This window comes from Aethalodelphis obliquidens, unplaced genomic scaffold, assembly GCF_003676395.1.
Source record: "Aethalodelphis obliquidens isolate GAN/ISIS:26980383/991018 unplaced genomic scaffold, ASM367639v1 scaffold18, whole genome shotgun sequence".
Classification (NCBI taxonomy): domain Eukaryota; kingdom Metazoa; phylum Chordata; class Mammalia; order Artiodactyla; family Delphinidae; genus Aethalodelphis; species Aethalodelphis obliquidens.
In genome coordinates this window covers 4,837,686-4,853,707 of record NW_020837962.1, presented here as the reverse complement: position 1 = coordinate 4,853,707, position 16,022 = coordinate 4,837,686, and the positions used below count along the sequence as shown (strand labels likewise).

General features: G+C 49.8%; 1 protein-coding gene across 1 annotated transcript in view; it reads right to left on the bottom strand.

Moving 5' to 3' along the window:
• TEKT5 (tektin 5) overlaps nt 1-15,772 on the bottom strand; it is a 38,666-nt gene extending 22,894 nt beyond the window's left edge. The window contains exons 1-5 of the mRNA XM_027118302.1: nt 15,119-15,772; nt 12,138-12,221; nt 11,415-11,485; nt 5,644-5,787; nt 1,603-1,825 (exon numbers count right to left, since the gene is read on the bottom strand). Of these exons, the coding sequence (XP_026974103.1) occupies nt 1,603-1,825; nt 5,644-5,787; nt 11,415-11,485; nt 12,138-12,221; nt 15,119-15,694 (1,098 nt within the window). The 5' untranslated portion in view covers nt 15,695-15,772. The remainder of the gene's footprint in view (nt 1-1,602; nt 1,826-5,643; nt 5,788-11,414; nt 11,486-12,137; nt 12,222-15,118) is intronic.
• Nucleotides 15,773-16,022: the final 250 nt, after the last annotated feature.

Here is a 16,022-nt window from a genome sequence, read left to right as displayed (position 1 = left end):
CAAGAAGTGGGTTCTCGCCAGACACCACATCTCCCAGTACCTCGATCCTGGACTTCCCAGTCCTCAGAAGTGTGAGAAATAAATTTCTGTTGTTTATAAGTCACCCAGTCTATGGTATTTTTGTTATAGCAGTGCAAACAGAGTAAGAAATGGCAAATGTTTTGTTATGTATATTTTATCACAATAATAGAATGACTTTTCAAGGAAAGGAAGAAAGAAAGAAGGAAAGAAGGAAAGGGAAGGAGGGAAGGGAAGGGAGGAAAGGATGGAAGGAAGGAAAGGAAGGAAGGAAGGGAGGGAGGGAGAGAGAGAGAGAGAAAGGAAGGAAGGAAGGAAGGAAGGAGGGAAGGAAGGAAGGAAGGAGGGAAGGAAGAAAGAAAGAATCCGCAGGAGGTCCCTGTGCCTACTCCTTCCTCCAGCCTCATCCCACATTCATCCTCTTGGGAGCACTCGCCCCACCCCATCCTTTGGCTGCCTAACTCCTTATCCTCTGCTCTTAATGTCAATGTCACCTGCCTGTCCGATCTACCTGGTGTAAGAACTCCAGGAGAATCTCTGGCGAATCTCCTTGCTTCCTCTCATTACCACTTATCATAACCTTGCAATTATTTTAGAGAAACTTGTTTTATCTGTCTCTCCATACCCCAGGCCAAAGGGTGGCCTATGTGGGTGGGCTTAGACTGCCCCTGTAATTTCCATTAAACCCTGCCTGCAGCCCACAAAACCTCCCCAAATATATATACAGTAAAAAGGGGTACTGTGTTGCAAGTTCAGGTTCAAGACTAGTCCCCTGTCTCCCCACCCCCTTCCCACCAGATTGTCATCCCTAAGTCCTTCCTGTGTACCAATTGTGCAGCCACCACTGCTCCCTGACCAGAATATAAATCCCCTGAGGACAGGCACCAGGGGACTGTTTGTGTGACTCCTCTTTTCATTCCAGTCCCTAGCACAGCATCTGGCACCCAGTAGGTGCTCTAAATTGAGCAGAGTATAAATTCCATGCAGAGAGGACTCCCCCAGGGGTGAGAAACAGCATGACGTGTTCAAATACAGGAGCAGGAAAAGGGCATGTCAGTGTGGGAACAGCAGGAGATGGTGGCAGGATTAGGCTGTCCTTCCCGCTCCTCAAATTCAAAAAGCCCCCCACCCCTCCTGACGCTCTTGAAACCTTTGAAGGTCAAGAGGTTACATTTCCAAAGATGCTGATGTGGGCGCAGAAGACCTGCTCAGACCCATTTCCTGGGGCTCTGATACTGGCACCCACCCTCGTTGGTCACGCTTGGCCACATGCGCTCAGATGGAGAAAAGAGACCTGGGGGCCATCGGCAACACCTTTGGGTGTTGCTGTGACAGCCAGGCCAAGCTCCAAGCTCCATCATCCAGTGAGCAAGGAAGATTCACACCCAAGATGCTGGAATCCCCCAAAGGAAGCTCACAGTCTCTGCCCCCTTTTGGGTAGACAGGCTCATAGACCGTGGGTTGCTGGGACCATTTCAGCAGCAGCAGTGGGGCGGGCAGCTTGACCAGAAGCTGCTGAGACCCAAGGGCGAGGGCCGGGGGCCTGGCATCATGGACGGTGGTCCGCACAGGCATCTCGCTTACCTTAGCCAGCTGCATCTGCATCTTGTTCTTCACATCTGTCACCTCGGCGATGCGGGCATTGAAGGCCAGATTGGTGTTGGTAAACTGCTTCCACATCTGATCCAACAGCACATCGAAGAGGTTCTGGGCCTCCTCCCGCAGCTGGACAGAGTTGGCCTGCATGTTCTGCGAGTGCCTGATATTGTCGTTACTGAACTTGGCCCATGTCTCGGGAACGGAGATCCTGCAAGAGGCATGAGAGAGAACTTACCAGGCGAGGAGTCGGAGGTCTCCAGCAGGCTTGGAGATCGCTGAATCCGGGGTTTCCCAACCTTGGCACTTCTGACATTGGGGTCACGATAATTCTCTGTTGGAGGGGGCTGTCCTGTGCACCGTAGGATGTTTAACAGCATCCCTGGCCTCTACCCACTAGATGCAAGTAGTAACGCTTCTCCAGTTGTGACAATCAAAAAAGTCTCTACACATTACCAAATGTCCCTTGGGAGAGGGGGCACAATTGCCCCCAGTTGAGAGCCACTGAGCTGACCCAAACACCTCATTTACAGATGAGGCAACTGCAGACTAGCTGGTTTCCCGAAAGGGCACTTGGTGAGTTGTAGGAGAGGAGAGATTCCCCCAAAGAGCTTTTTTCTCTAACACTCCCTCCACCATCACCAAAAACAGAGAGACAGGCCAAGAAGCGGGCATCGGGCATGATTCAGGGATGAGCCTGTGGCCATGCTACTTGCATTGACTTATTCATTCAACAAATGTTCTTTGAACACCTACCACATGCCAAGCCTTGTTCTAGGCACTTGGGATAGAGTGGGCAACATCCCTGTCCTCATAGTGATAAGTTTCCGAGGGAGGCGGGGGAGATAGAAAATAAATAAAGAAGATGTTCACACATTGTGTTATGTTCTATGAAAGAATTTAGAAGCAGGATGATGGAAGAGAGACAAATGGAGTGGGTCATTACGTGTCAGTCAGGGCCATAAAAGGAAATGGAATTTATTCTCAGATAGCGCCGAGGCGCTCATAGACTAGCAAATGCACGAAGTTGTCACCACCCCAGGTGTGAAAGGCAAGAGAGGGAGCCATGTAGAATAAATCCCCAACATCTTTCTCCTCCATCTCATGTTGGTGACCCTCCTATTGGCTGAACCCAACTGGGAACCAGATGGCAAAGACCCAGGAGAGGCAGTTTGTAGAGGGCAGGCTCCTCTCTAGGACTCACAACAAGGCAGCTAGAGAATGGATCTGGGAGGACAAATGGAGCTCAGGCTATATTGGAAAGGGCAAACTAGGGAAAGGGCAGACTGGGAAGGCTTCTTGGAGGCAGTGACACATAAGGGATTCGGTTTAGGGAACAGAAAGTTCTTCCTGGCCGAGTATGTAAATTCAGGCAATAAGCAATCCACTATTGTACAGGAGTTTTCTCCTCTGGGAACCTTTTGAGAAACAGAGACACATGCTTCTTTGAGCTGACTTCAGTCTCCGGATAAACCAGATTAGATAACTTTTCAAGGTCTTTTCTAGCCGGGAAGTCTCCAGTTCTTAAAATAAAGCAGATTTTTATTCTCAGGCAGTAGGAAAAAAAGAGATTCAATCATCTGAAATAGAAGTCTCTTTCAGGACATTTTAAAGCACACTTAGATTACATAGTGAATAGAAATATTTTTAAAAACATACAAAATGTGGTTGTTTTGTCTGGCTTTTGCAGGAGTTAAAATCAAGCCTCTGGAGAGGCCTTGGGCTCCTAAAGATGTGAGAGGGCACTGAGTCCAATCCAGAGCGTTCATCCAACGAAGACCTGAGGCTCAGGGAGGCGAAGTGTCTTCTTTTCCAAGGTCACACAGCTACTCACCATCAATAGAGGAATGAGGAGGCAACAAGGACAGCAGAGAGTGACCTGCAGATTTATTCTGAGGGTACCTCCCACTGCTCAATGGGACACTGTCAGTGTCAAGGGCAGCAGCCGCTAAGCCCTCCCCTGGAGCAGACAGCTGAGCTCCCAGGGAAAGCAACCCGCTTAATCACACTCTCCCTGGGGGAATTTGCCGAGGCAGCCTGTCTCCTCACAGGTGATGTGCCTCAGTAGGGGGAACGTGCTTTCTGGAGCCTGTGTACTCTAAAAACATAGGACCCAGCAGGCTTTGCTGGGGAGGCAGGAAGGCACTATGGTAAAACAAAGGCCCAGTGTCCAACGTGGGCTCAGACTGTGGCTCTGCCACTCGCTGTGTGAGCTTGGACCAGTCACTGCACCTCTCTGAGTCTTAGTCTCCTCTGTAAAATGGGGATAAAAATGGTACCTACCCCCAGGGTTTTTGACCAACTGTGAAACCCCTATCACGGCACCTGACAATAGTAAGCACTTGATAAATGTTTATTATTCACGAGACCGTGGAAGCGCTCAGCACAGGGCCCAACCTATAGCAAACAGCAGGTAAAAGGCATCAGCTCGCATCTTCATCTTCATTATCAGTGGTTAATCCGTGGCAATGAGACCTTCGGTGAACAGAGATACGGCAACACAGAGCCTCCAAACGTCCTGTTGCCTGCCCAGACGTGGCCCCGCTTTAAGAAAACCTCACATACAAAGCCCTGAGCTAGTACATCTGGGGAGCAATTAGTCACAAATGGCAGCTCTGGTTTTCCCTCTGGAGTCGCTGGATGGAGGACTTTAAACAGCAGACCCCTCCTGGGCACGGAAATCAGAGTCTCTGCCAGCCAGCCTGGCTGCCCAGCTTTCAGGGAGGCATCTGTTTGGGAAGGGAAACTTCCAGACTCCCTGTCCAGGTGGGCAGCCGTGGCTGAGAGGACTAGGCCCCCTGGAGGTCTTGTTCACTTTGCCAGCGCCGTGGGCAGTCAACCTTGTCAGGAGGAGGAGAAGGGTCCCCAGGACCTGTCATCGCAGGAAACCCCAAAGGGTCCTTTCAACACCTGCATATTTACTACGATCCAGAAAGCGACCCTGGTGTGGGCCAAGAAGACCTTCCCTTTCCTTCTCTCCTTTCCCTCCCTTCCCCCTTTCATTCATTCTTTCATTCAACAAATATTTACTGCACACCTACTATGTACCAAGCACAATGCTATGTGCTAGAGATTTTTTTAAAAAGGACCAAGATAGACCCCTCCCTCTGCATGTACCCAGAGCATCTCTCTCCAGCCCTCATTATCCCAGACCTCGGACTGCCGATGGGGAAAGCACGCCTTCGTTCTGCACGCAATTCCGCGATGCTAGGACGTGTCCATGGCAGTGTCAGGCAGACAGGAGACGCCACCCTTATAGCTGTTGTGACGAGAAAATGAGGTCACACAGCAAGCACTCGATAAATGTTAGCCGTCGTCATTCCCCGACACGAGGCTCTGTGCCTAGCACTTCACACGCCCACCTTTCCACACTCACAGCAACTCTGGGAGGTGGGTGCTATTTTTATCCCAGTGGTAGAGGTGATGAAACGGAGCCCAGAGAAATTAAATCCTTTGTCCCGAGGGTTAATGTGGAGGCTGGATTTGAAGCCAGACAGCCTGGCTCCAGGATCCACTCTTAAGCCACTGCCAGCATGGGCAGGCATCAGCTGGCTCTCCCAGCCAAACTTGAATTCCTCCTCCTTCTGGAAATTCCTCTTGGAATTTGTTTGGTGGACTTGCCAATCCAGGTGTCTCAGCAGCAGCAGCTGTGGGACCCTCACGAGCCAATATCTTGCCCTCTCTTGCTGGAATTGGGATCTTGGGTGAAGTGGGGCAAACGTGGAAAGACAGTGGTGCTCCAACAACAAGGCCGATTAGCTCTCTCTCACTGGCTCCTTCAGGCTGCCAGAACCTCCCCTCCAGCCTTCCCCTGGAGCCAGTGGCTGCCCAACAGCCTTCCAGTAAATTCCATCTTAAGTGAGCCAGAATCGGATTCTGTAGCTTGCAACTCAGGATCCCCACTCAATCACACAGCCTCACACTCGACTGGTGCGCGATGCCCCTTTACGTTTCCTTAGCAGGCTCAGACCCAGAAACCCCTGCTGTCCTCGGGCACGGCCAGGTGAAGATTGACAGCCCGGTACTTACGTGCAATCAATTTTCTCCACGCCGTGGAAGAAGCTGATGCAATCTGATGTGTTCCGTAGGTTAAGGCACTTCTCGTCGATGAACTCGGCTGAGTTTTTGTCCTCGAGGTCCCTCTCCAGGACATGCTGAGCATCCCGGTTATCCCTGTGGGGGCAAGGACATGTCCCTAAACTGTGCACTCACCCAGCGTACCTCACCCAAGGTCACAGGGGAGGTCGGTGCAGAGCCACTGCTGGAAGCCAAGTCTCTGGACCCCCAGGAGGGTGCTCTGTCCACCCCCAGTGGCTTCCAGCCCTCTTCCCGCCTTGATGCCTCCCCGCACACCTAGGGCCTCCCTGCACTACCCCACCCTCCCCCTAATCCAAGCAGACCTGTTGTCACTTAGAAAACATTTACTGTAAAGGGTCAGATACTACATATTTTAGGGTTTGTGGGTCATATGGTCTCTCTTGCAACTACTCAACTACGTAGGAAAACAGGCATAGATAATGTGTAAATGAATGGTTGTGGCTGTGTTCCAATAAAACTTTATCTACAAAAACAGGTGGTGGGCCAGATTTGGCTCTCCAGCTGTAGTTTGCTGACCTAATATAGAAGACATGAATTCACACTTTGGACAAAGCCAGGTTTCAATTTAAATTAGTTCACAAATCCTTGTGTCTGATGCTATGCCAGGCACAGAGGGAAGACATGAATAAGCCTCAGTCACTACCTTCAAGTGGCTCACGGATTTGTGTAAATAAATACCATAAAAAATAAAGAAAGAATGAAAAGAGCAACAGTGCAGGTTCAAAAAGGATACACAGTAACACAGAGGAGGAAGCCATTAACTCTGGGTGAGGGGTGGTCAGGGAAGGCTTCCCCAGAAAGTGTCTGAGCTGGGTTTTCATAACAATAGGAGCAGATATTATGGACAAAGTTGGGTTGGGGGGATGAGAATTCCAAGCTGAGGATACCACAGAGAAGCTAGAGACATCCAGGTATTTAGGGACCCATAAGCAGCTCAAAAGGCTGGCAGAATCAGGGACTGGGTGGAGTCAGGGAGTGGGTGGAGTCATGGACTGGGCAGGGTCAAGGATTGGGTGGAGTCAGGGAGTGGGTGGAGTCATGGACTGGGCAGGGTCAGGAATTGGGTAGATTCAGGGACTGGGCAGAGTCATGGCCTGGGCAGGGTCAAGGAGTGGGTGGAGTCAGGGAGTGGGTGGAGTCTGGGACTGAGCCAGGTGAGGAGAACACAATTGGGTGGGGCCAGGACTTGAGCCTGAAGGGCTGGTATCTTGGCTGAGAAGTTTAGACTTAAATGTCACTGTGTGCCAAGACTCCAGACATTGGAGACCCACTTTCATGATTCTTGCCATATTCCCAAAGTACCTGTACTATTATTTACCTGCTAATTTTCTTTTTTCAATCATAAATAAATAAAATACATAAATAAATGCATTTTTAATTCAAAAAGAGTCATGTACCACAATGCTCATTGCAGCTCTATTTACAATAGCCAGGACATGGAAGCAACCTAAGTGTCCATCGACAGATGAATGGATAAAGAAGATGTGGCACATATATACAATAGAATATTACTCAGACATAAAAAGAAACAAAATTGAGTTATTTGTAGTGAGGTGGATGGACCTAGAGTCTATTATACAGAGTGAAGCAAGTCAGAAAGAGAAAAACAAATACCGTATGCTAACACATATATATGGAATCTAAAAAAAAAAAATGGTTCTGAAGAATCTAGGGACAAGACAGGAATAAAGACACAGACGTAAAGAATGGACTTGAGGACATGGGGAGGGGAAAGGGTAAGCTGGGACGAAGTGAGAGAGTGGCATGGACATATATACACTACCAAATGTAAAATAGCTAGTGGGAAGCAGCCACATAGCACAGGGAGATCAGCTCAGTGCTTTGTGACCACCTAGAGGGGTGGGATAGGGAGGGTGAGAGGGAGATGCAAGAGGGAGGAGATATGGGAACATATGTATATGTATGGCTGATTCACTTTGTTATAAAGCAGAAACTAACACACCATTGTAAAGCAATTATACTCCAATAAAGATGTTTAAAAAATAAATAAATAAATGTATTTCAAAAGGAAAAATCTACATCACTGTCTTTAAAAGAAAACCAGTAACTGTTTCCAAACCTAAATGCAAAGTAAACACTAACAGAATGCTAGCTAGAATCTGTTGTCTCCAGTAGGTTCTAAGCCTGAAACTTTTTCTGTTTCTTTTTTGGTTGAAAAAAGGAAATTAAAGACGCATAAGCATTGATTGGGAGTTTTGCCTTGGTGTCTTTTTTTTTTAATTTATTATTTTTAAAAAATTTTTATTGGAGTGTAGATGATTTACAATGTTGTATTAGTTTCTGCTATACAGCAAAGTGAATCAGTTACACATATAGATATATCCACTCTTTTTAAAATTCCTTTCCCATATAGGTCATTACAGAGTATTGAGAAGAGTTCCCTGTGCTATACAGTAGGTCTTTACTAGTTATCTAGTTTATATATAGCACTGTGTATATGTCAGTCCCAATCTCCCAATTTATCCCTCCTTCCCTTTCCCCCTGGTAACCATAAGTTTGTTTTTCATCTGTGATTCTATTTCTGTTTTGTAAATAAGTTCATTTGTACCATTTATTTATTTATTTATTTATATTAGGCTCTGGTTTTTCTCTTACTTTCTTTTTATAAAATTTAAAAATTTTTAATTTTATTTTTGGCTGCATTGAGTCTTCATTGCTACGCGCGAGCTTTCTCTAGTTGCGGCGAGCGGGGGCTACTCTTCGTTGCAGTGTGCAGGCTTCTCATTGCAGGGGCTTCTCTTGTTGCAGAGCATGGGCTATAGGCACGGGGTTTCCATAGTTGTGGCACGCAGGCTCAGTAGTTGTGGCGCTTGGGCTTAGTTGTTCTGCGGCATGTGGGATCTTCCCGGACCAGGGCTCGAACCCGTGTCCCTTGCATTGGCATCTCCCTTCCTCTCCCTGTCTCTGTCCCTCTGTCTCTCTCATCTTTATCTCCTTCTGCTTCCTCTTGCTTGGTTTCTCTCTGTCTCGGGGCCTCAGTGTATGTCTCTCTCTACCTCTCCCCTGCCTGTCTCTATCTTTCTGCCACGTTCTTTTTCTGCTATGGATACTGAAAGCTGGTGAGAGGTTTCAAACAGGCTAGGAACAAAGAAATTAAATCCTCATGCTGGGTCTGCACCCATCAGGATGCACAGAGGGTCATGTTGGAGCAAGGAGAGCCATCCTGGGGCCCTTATGGCCTTTGGAATTGGCAGAGCCGTGGGGAAATGGGGCCCCATCCTGCCTCATGAGGTGGAGTGTGAAGAAAGACCAGAATGTAGAAGAGAAACGTTCCAGAGCATCAGAGGGGAACCTGGGGCCTCAGAATCCCGGGTCAGCTGGTCCAGCCTCCTGGCCCTGGCTAATGAGGCCTGGGGAGGGAGACGACGGCCCCATCTCCCCCAGATGGAGAGCCTGGCCAGTGCCAAGACTCGTCTTGCTGTCAGCCCACAAGGAAAAGCCTGAGCCTGGCTCCTGCCCAGTCAGGAAAGCCTTTTCTGCTTTGCTGGGGCACCTGGTGAGGTGAGGACACAGCTCTGAGCACATGCAGGCCTCAGGCCTCGCCTAGAAAACCATGAGTCAACAGCCCATCACCTGCCTGGGGCCAGGGCGGCCACCTTAGCAGGTTTTCGGCAGAGCTTCCCCAAGGGCAAGGTCACACTGAGTTCTGCCCCGTGGATGAGGCTCTGGCCACTTCCAGGTTAATTAGGCTGCCCCCTCAGCAAGAGCTTCCTCCCTGCAAGATGACAGGTGTCCTCTGAAAAGGGGCCGCCGCCCAAGGTCAAAGGGCCTCTCTCCAGGGTGACTGGGCCTCTGGTCCTGGCAAAGAGGAGAGTCCCTTCTACCCGCTCTCATCCCCTCCCCACCCACACTGCCTCCACTGCTTTCCTCCCAGCCTCTCCTCCTCTCTTTTCCTCTTTCTCTGTGTCTGTCCCTTTCCATCTCTTCGTCTCTCTCACCTCTTGATTTCTCTCTCTGCCTGGCATGTCTGTGAAACTCTCTGTCCCTCTGTCTCTCTACTCATCTCTCTCTGTTTATGGCTTTGGGTCTTTCTCTTTCTGTCTCTTTTTCCCTCTGACATCAGAGTTCACTGTGTCTCTCATTCTGTGTCTCCCAGTCGATGAGACCGTCTTGATCTTTCTACTTTTCCTGCACAAGCAGCGCTCCACCCACCCCAGTTTCAAGATTTCCCTTCTGGAGTCCAGCTCCCCAATTTCAAGTGTGGGCTTTTGTTCACTCTTCCGGCTCAAACTGTCCCATTTCCCAAACCTCAGCCCTCCCGTCACTCTAACACCAAGTCTTGTCACAGCCCCACATCAACCACAAATGGAAAACCATGCTCTTTTGCCAAAAAATAGGTGATTGTAAACATAGGGCACGAAAAATACAACAAAGGCATTTGCTTGCCCAAAGACCTCCCTTTGTTAAAACGTTCCTGTTTAAGTACAAGTATCGAAGGGTTTTAAGTGGATTAATGTATAGACGAATATTAGGCAAACATAGTCCAAGTGGTAGGTCGGAATGTCAGAAGTCAAGACAGAGGCACATAATGATGGAATTCAACCGCGCTTTCATCCATTCAACTGTCACCTCAGTCACTGCTGCATTTGCATCTCACTTCCACTTTTCTCCACCTCTGATGTCTCCCTGGGTTTTCCCAACTCATCTGCCCCTGACCACACCCTTAGATCTGCAGGCAGCTTTTCAACACTGTCCTGGACGCTCTTTATTTTCTTTTTACAGGATAATTCTCTCCTACCTCTGCCACCCATTCTTACAGCCTCAGTGGAGTTGAGGGGCTGCTGTGTGTGTGTGTGTGTGTGTGTGTGTGTGTGAGGTAGGGGCGACTGCTGTTTCTGGGGAAGAACAAACCAGGGCACCAAGCTCCCGGAGCCTATCTGCAAGCTTCCTTACCCCTTAGCATCCCACGCAAGCTGCCTACGTCCTCCACACAGCGGGAAGGGGCAGCCCTGGCCAGGTTGCCAGCCCGTCTTGTTAGCTATATCTGAGTAAACAAGGAGAAACCAGCAGAGCAGCCTGCCTGCAAGTGTTAAAGACAAGTGCCCAGCTCACGGGCCAGGCGGGAAGGCTGCTGCCTCCGGGCGAGCTGGGTGCCAAGGGCTCATCTATGGGTCCCAAGCCCGGTAAAACTCAAGCCTCCCTTTAATTATGGGGGAGCCTCCTGCCTTGTCATGATACCAGTTACATAATCTTCCAAGAACAAAAAGCTGATTCCTTTGAAGACTAAAAGGAACAGTGGCTCAAGGTGTCCACCAGCTCCCCTCTGGAGAGGCCCGGGCCCCTCACCTTGATGTCCAATGCCACCCACTCTCTGCCATGTCCCAAAGTTCAGGACTCGCATGCGGAAGCCACAGGCTAAGAGGAGCCTCAGTGAGGCCAATTTCTTTTGCCAAGGCTCTCACCGCAAACAAGAACCACCAATGCTGTGCTAACTCGTGAAAATCAATAGTGTACATCTCAGTAACATCATACTGATAGACAGATCAGCCATGGTGGTAGCACTTACCTCGCTGAAACTGACAAATGCCACAGATCAGGACTTTTTTCTTCTCCTGGAGAGCTGGCTGTTAAAAGCTTGCCAGTACACCACTGATTGAAAGAACCACCTGGAGACGCGGGACCCCTGAAACCTGGGAGACCCAAAACAAACTCCAAGAAAAGGGAGAGTAAGCAGCTCTTACCGCATCTGGATGTCAATCCTCTGAGCTAGTTTTCTCAGCTGTTGTTGGCAACATTTTAGCAAATCTACTTCCTGCAATGAAAGATGTCAGAAAGAGTGAGGTCCCTTAGAAACTCACAGCCTCCTGCCTCCCAAGCCAGTGTTCCACCCCTCACCTCTCACTGCCCACCCTCCATCCCACGAGGTGAAATGTCAGGGTGGGGGTCCATTTCCTGCCTCAACCAGCATGATCCCCGGGCCAGGCACCTGAGGGTCGACTGTGGAAGCTGCACATTCTCTGCCCTACTGTCCTTTCTTTTTATATACTTCCAGAGTAAAAGAAAAGGCAGCACCTACTATGCACCTAGGGTTCATTCATAGACCCTTTACTTATCATAAAATATGATACATTCATATTTTATCATTGAATTAAATAATACATATGAAGTGATACAGTGTGTGGCATATAACAGGTGCTCAATAAACACTGGCTGTTACTTTTGTTATTTATTGGTATTACTATTATGATGCCCATTTTGGAGAGGAAAAGACTGAGGGTCAAATGACCTCCTTTCTCACTGTTTCTAAATTGCAACCTAGGCCCCCACCCACACTTTCTGAGCCCTAATTTTGCATGGGGTGACACGTGTGTCTTCTGCTCCTGACAGGCAGCTCAGAAACCTCTCTGACCAGCTGGCCTTCCCTCCTCCCTCACGGGGCTGGCCAGACCCAGGGGGCATCTTACCCGGATAAGATTTTTCTCCACGTTGTCATGGACCAAGTCAATCCCGGTCCTTTTCTCTCGCTGGTACAGACACTCCAGGGCCACCTGTAGGAGGCGTAGGGAATCATGTATTCTCCCTGCAGCTGTACGTAGACCGTGAGCAGAATTGACTCACATCTACCTTTGCCATGGTCTGTTTCATTCCTGGGAAACCTGGATGCTTCATGTGGTCCCATCACTGTGCGTTTGGATGGGCTTCTGCCTCCCCTTCTCCATCAGTGAGGGCTGTGGGATGCTGAGATGGTAGATGGGTGCAAAATCGGTGCACATCTCAAGCTGGCCATGGTGGTTAAGTCAGTTTGACAAATGTAAAGCGCTTAGAATACTGTCAATAAGAATTACCTGTGAATATATATGAACACCCTTTTTGGAGATCTCTAAATGGGGGAAGAGCTTTGGAAAGTGACATAGGCCAAGTGAGACCCAGGCAACCCTGCCACATGGACCTTATAACCATCATGGAGACATGAACAGAGCAGAACAGAAGTCAGGGGAGTGGCTGCTCGGTGGAGCTCCTGCAGCAGCAGACTGTCAAAGACTTGTGATGGGTCACTGGCCTGTTATGTCACGAAGAGCAGCGGCAGTGAGAAGGAGGCAGGGGAGCACGGCATCCGGTGTTGGGATGCAAATGTATCTGGGAACTCAGAAAGGAGGGCGAGCACTTGACGCCACAAGAATTTACTGCCCCCTTCTCTGTGTCACACTGGGGACACTGCAGTGAACTAAACAGTCCCTGCTCTTATGGAGTTCTAACAGAAGAGAGAGAACACACACAAATGAACATAGAAGAAACTCAATCGTTTCTGACTGTGATAAGGGCTGTGATGAAAATAGGGAGCTGTGGGTGGGTGGGGAATAACAAGCAGGGTGGTCAGGGAGGACTTCTCTAAGGAGGTGGCAGACCGAGACCTGAATTATGAGAAGCAGCAGAAATGAATGGGAATAATGCACCAGGAAGAGGGAACAGCCAGTGCAAAGGCCCTGGGGTAGGAGGAGCAGCAGACAGGAAGCCATTGGGCCTGTGAAAAGGAACTCAGATGTTAACTAGGATGCATTAGGAAGCCATTGAGGGGGTTTTAGCGGGGAGGTGCAGAGATCTAGTTTAATATTTAAAACCATCCCTCTGGCTGCTGTCTGGAAAATGCGTTGGAGGGGCTGGAGGTCGGGAGGCCAGGAAGGAGGCCGTCACCATTGTCCATTGAGAGGCACCTGGAATGAGGTGGTAACCTTGGAGTTGGAGACAAGTGGATGGAAGTGAGATGCCTCTGGTCCCTGTGCCCCCTTGTGGCTGTCACAGGGGGCCACGTGATGGGGCAGAGCTGGGCTTTCCAGACAGGCTGGGGGAGTGAGGAGAGAGTCGGGGAGAAGGGAGGAGCACTAGATTTCAGATTCTGCTTTGGGTGTCTGAGCAGCAGCCATGCCCACTGTCCTTCCAGGGGGGAACATGGGGGCATAGGGAAACAGTAGGGACCCCTATCCCATAGTGGTCAGAACCTGTGCCTTGTCTCCAGGGGAAACATGGAGGTAGGGCCTCTCCTACAGAAGCCCCCACGCCAGACACAGAGCAGGCGCGGCTGCAGGAGGTTTGCAGGCAGGGGTTCTGCATTCGCACACGCTCCAGGGAGCAGCAGAACGTCATCTCGTGTGGCCACAATGATCTCCCACAGCAAAGGCAGATAATCCCAGTTCCTCACTCAGTGTCCACTCCAGGACCCAGTGAAAAATGCTCACTTACCCAGACTCCTTTGCACCCAGGGAGCCCATGTGAGTTCTGGCAAATGGGCTAAAAATGGAATCACATAATGGACCTGCTGGAAAATTGATATTCCCTGATAAAAAGGGACAGACACAGTTGGCATTTTGCCCCTTCCCTACCCCATCCTCCTGCCTCGACTGAGAATTTCCAAATGCTCCTGGCAAGCGGGAGTTTGCAATATGAGATCTGAAACGTCCTTGAAAGTAGTAGGACAAAAGCCCCGTGTTAAGGATGGCCAAGCAGATAGGAGGCTGGGTCCCTTCTGGTATCACGTGGAGGGTGCAGCATCCTCCTCTCTTTTCCTCTGGAATTCTCATAACAGAAAATGAAATTCCTATTTGGCTGAGCTCCTGTACTCAGATAGCTGTTTACATGCAGCCTAAAGCTATCCTAACTGCTCCAGGATATGGCTGGAGACTGGGAAACCAAAGTGTGGAGGATGTCCACATTCAGTTATTTATTCAACAAATACTTCTTGAGTGTCTGCTGTGTGCCACACACTGTGCCAGGATGGGAAGACATTCAGAACATTGGTCTAGATGACAGGCAGTCAGCACAGACACTGCTCATTGAGGACCAGCATAGACATACTGGTCCCCCACAGCTGAACAGCAGTCCTTGGTGAAAAAGCAGACAAATCCCTGCCCTCATGGTGCCTATACTCTAGTGTGTAGAGCAAAACAAGAAGTACATTGTACAGTATGTTAGCAGGTCTTAAGGGCTACAGAGAAAAATAGAGCAGTTATTTGAAACACATCTTCTAAAGACCATCACATACACTAACACACAGGCTTGTGACGTCTTTATGAAATCCCTGTGATTTTGATGTAACCCCAAGGAGAAAAGGAAATTCCATTCAGTCTGAGGAACCCTGATTGGACTGGGATTATTGTCAATTGACTAAGTTTTATATATATATATAATTTATATAATATATAATAAAATTATATATTATATAATTATATAATAAAATTATATAATTATATAAAATTATATAATATATAATAAACGTTATATATATTATATAATTTTAGCTTAAAGCTGATTATAGATGATGATGCAGCTCAAACTGAGCTGCACGGCGCCCATCACCTTGATCTTCACTCAAGGGGAGTGTGGGGGGCTGCATTGCAGGCGTGGTATCCCAGCGGCCGTCAGCCCCCCCCCCCCCCCCCCCCACACTCACCTGCAGTGGACAGTTCAGTTCCTCGGCCGCGCACTCCAGCCGCCTCTTGACTTCATCCAGGCTGTGGTTCTCGTTCAGAAGCCTCTCCAGCTCATAGCTCAGCTCCGACTTCCAGAAGCCAATGTCCGACAGCCTCTGGCCCAGGTTCCGGCCGGTCCCCTCCTGCATCTGGCGCGTCAGCTGGTCCTTGTTCTGCATGAGCCGCATGGAGTCGCCCATCAGTTGGTTGGCCCACAGCCGCGAGGCCTCGGCCGTGTGTATCTGCAGCTGGTTGGACTGGTCCCAGTCATGGGGCCTGTAGCGACAGAAGAGCGCTGAGCGGACGGCCGGCAGGGTGGTGGGCGGCCGCAGGGCTCTGCGGCACGTGGCTCCCTCGTCCAGGCAGGTCTGGGTGTTGGAGACCTTGCAGAAGAGGCTGGGAGTCCATGAGTTCAGGTAGCGGTACCCAGGCAGGTAATAGGGCTGGTAACACCCCTGGCTCACCGGGGCCGACGCAACCGGGGGCAGCGTGCTGATGCGACAGGCTTTCTTGGGGCCACAGTAACTGGCAGTCTGAGTGGTTCCAAGAAACTCCATCTTCCACCATCAGCTCCGCTAGGGCAAAACTGTGCCTAAGAGGGCCAAGGCACCACAGGAAGGGGAAGGAGCTTCTCTGAGGGATGGGCAGAACCTCTATGACTCGGCACTGTTGTCATAAAGCCTGGGGGGGTGGGGCCTTACTGGGACCCCTGCTCACTTGCCCCAGCTGAGGCCATAGCATCACAATCAAAACCCAGGCCAGTGCTTCCCTGGTGGCGCAGTGGTTGAGAGTCCGCCTGCCGATGCAGGGGACACGGGTTCGTGTCCCGGTCCGGGAGAATCCCACATGCTGGGCCCATGAGCCATGGCCGCTGAGCTTGCGCGT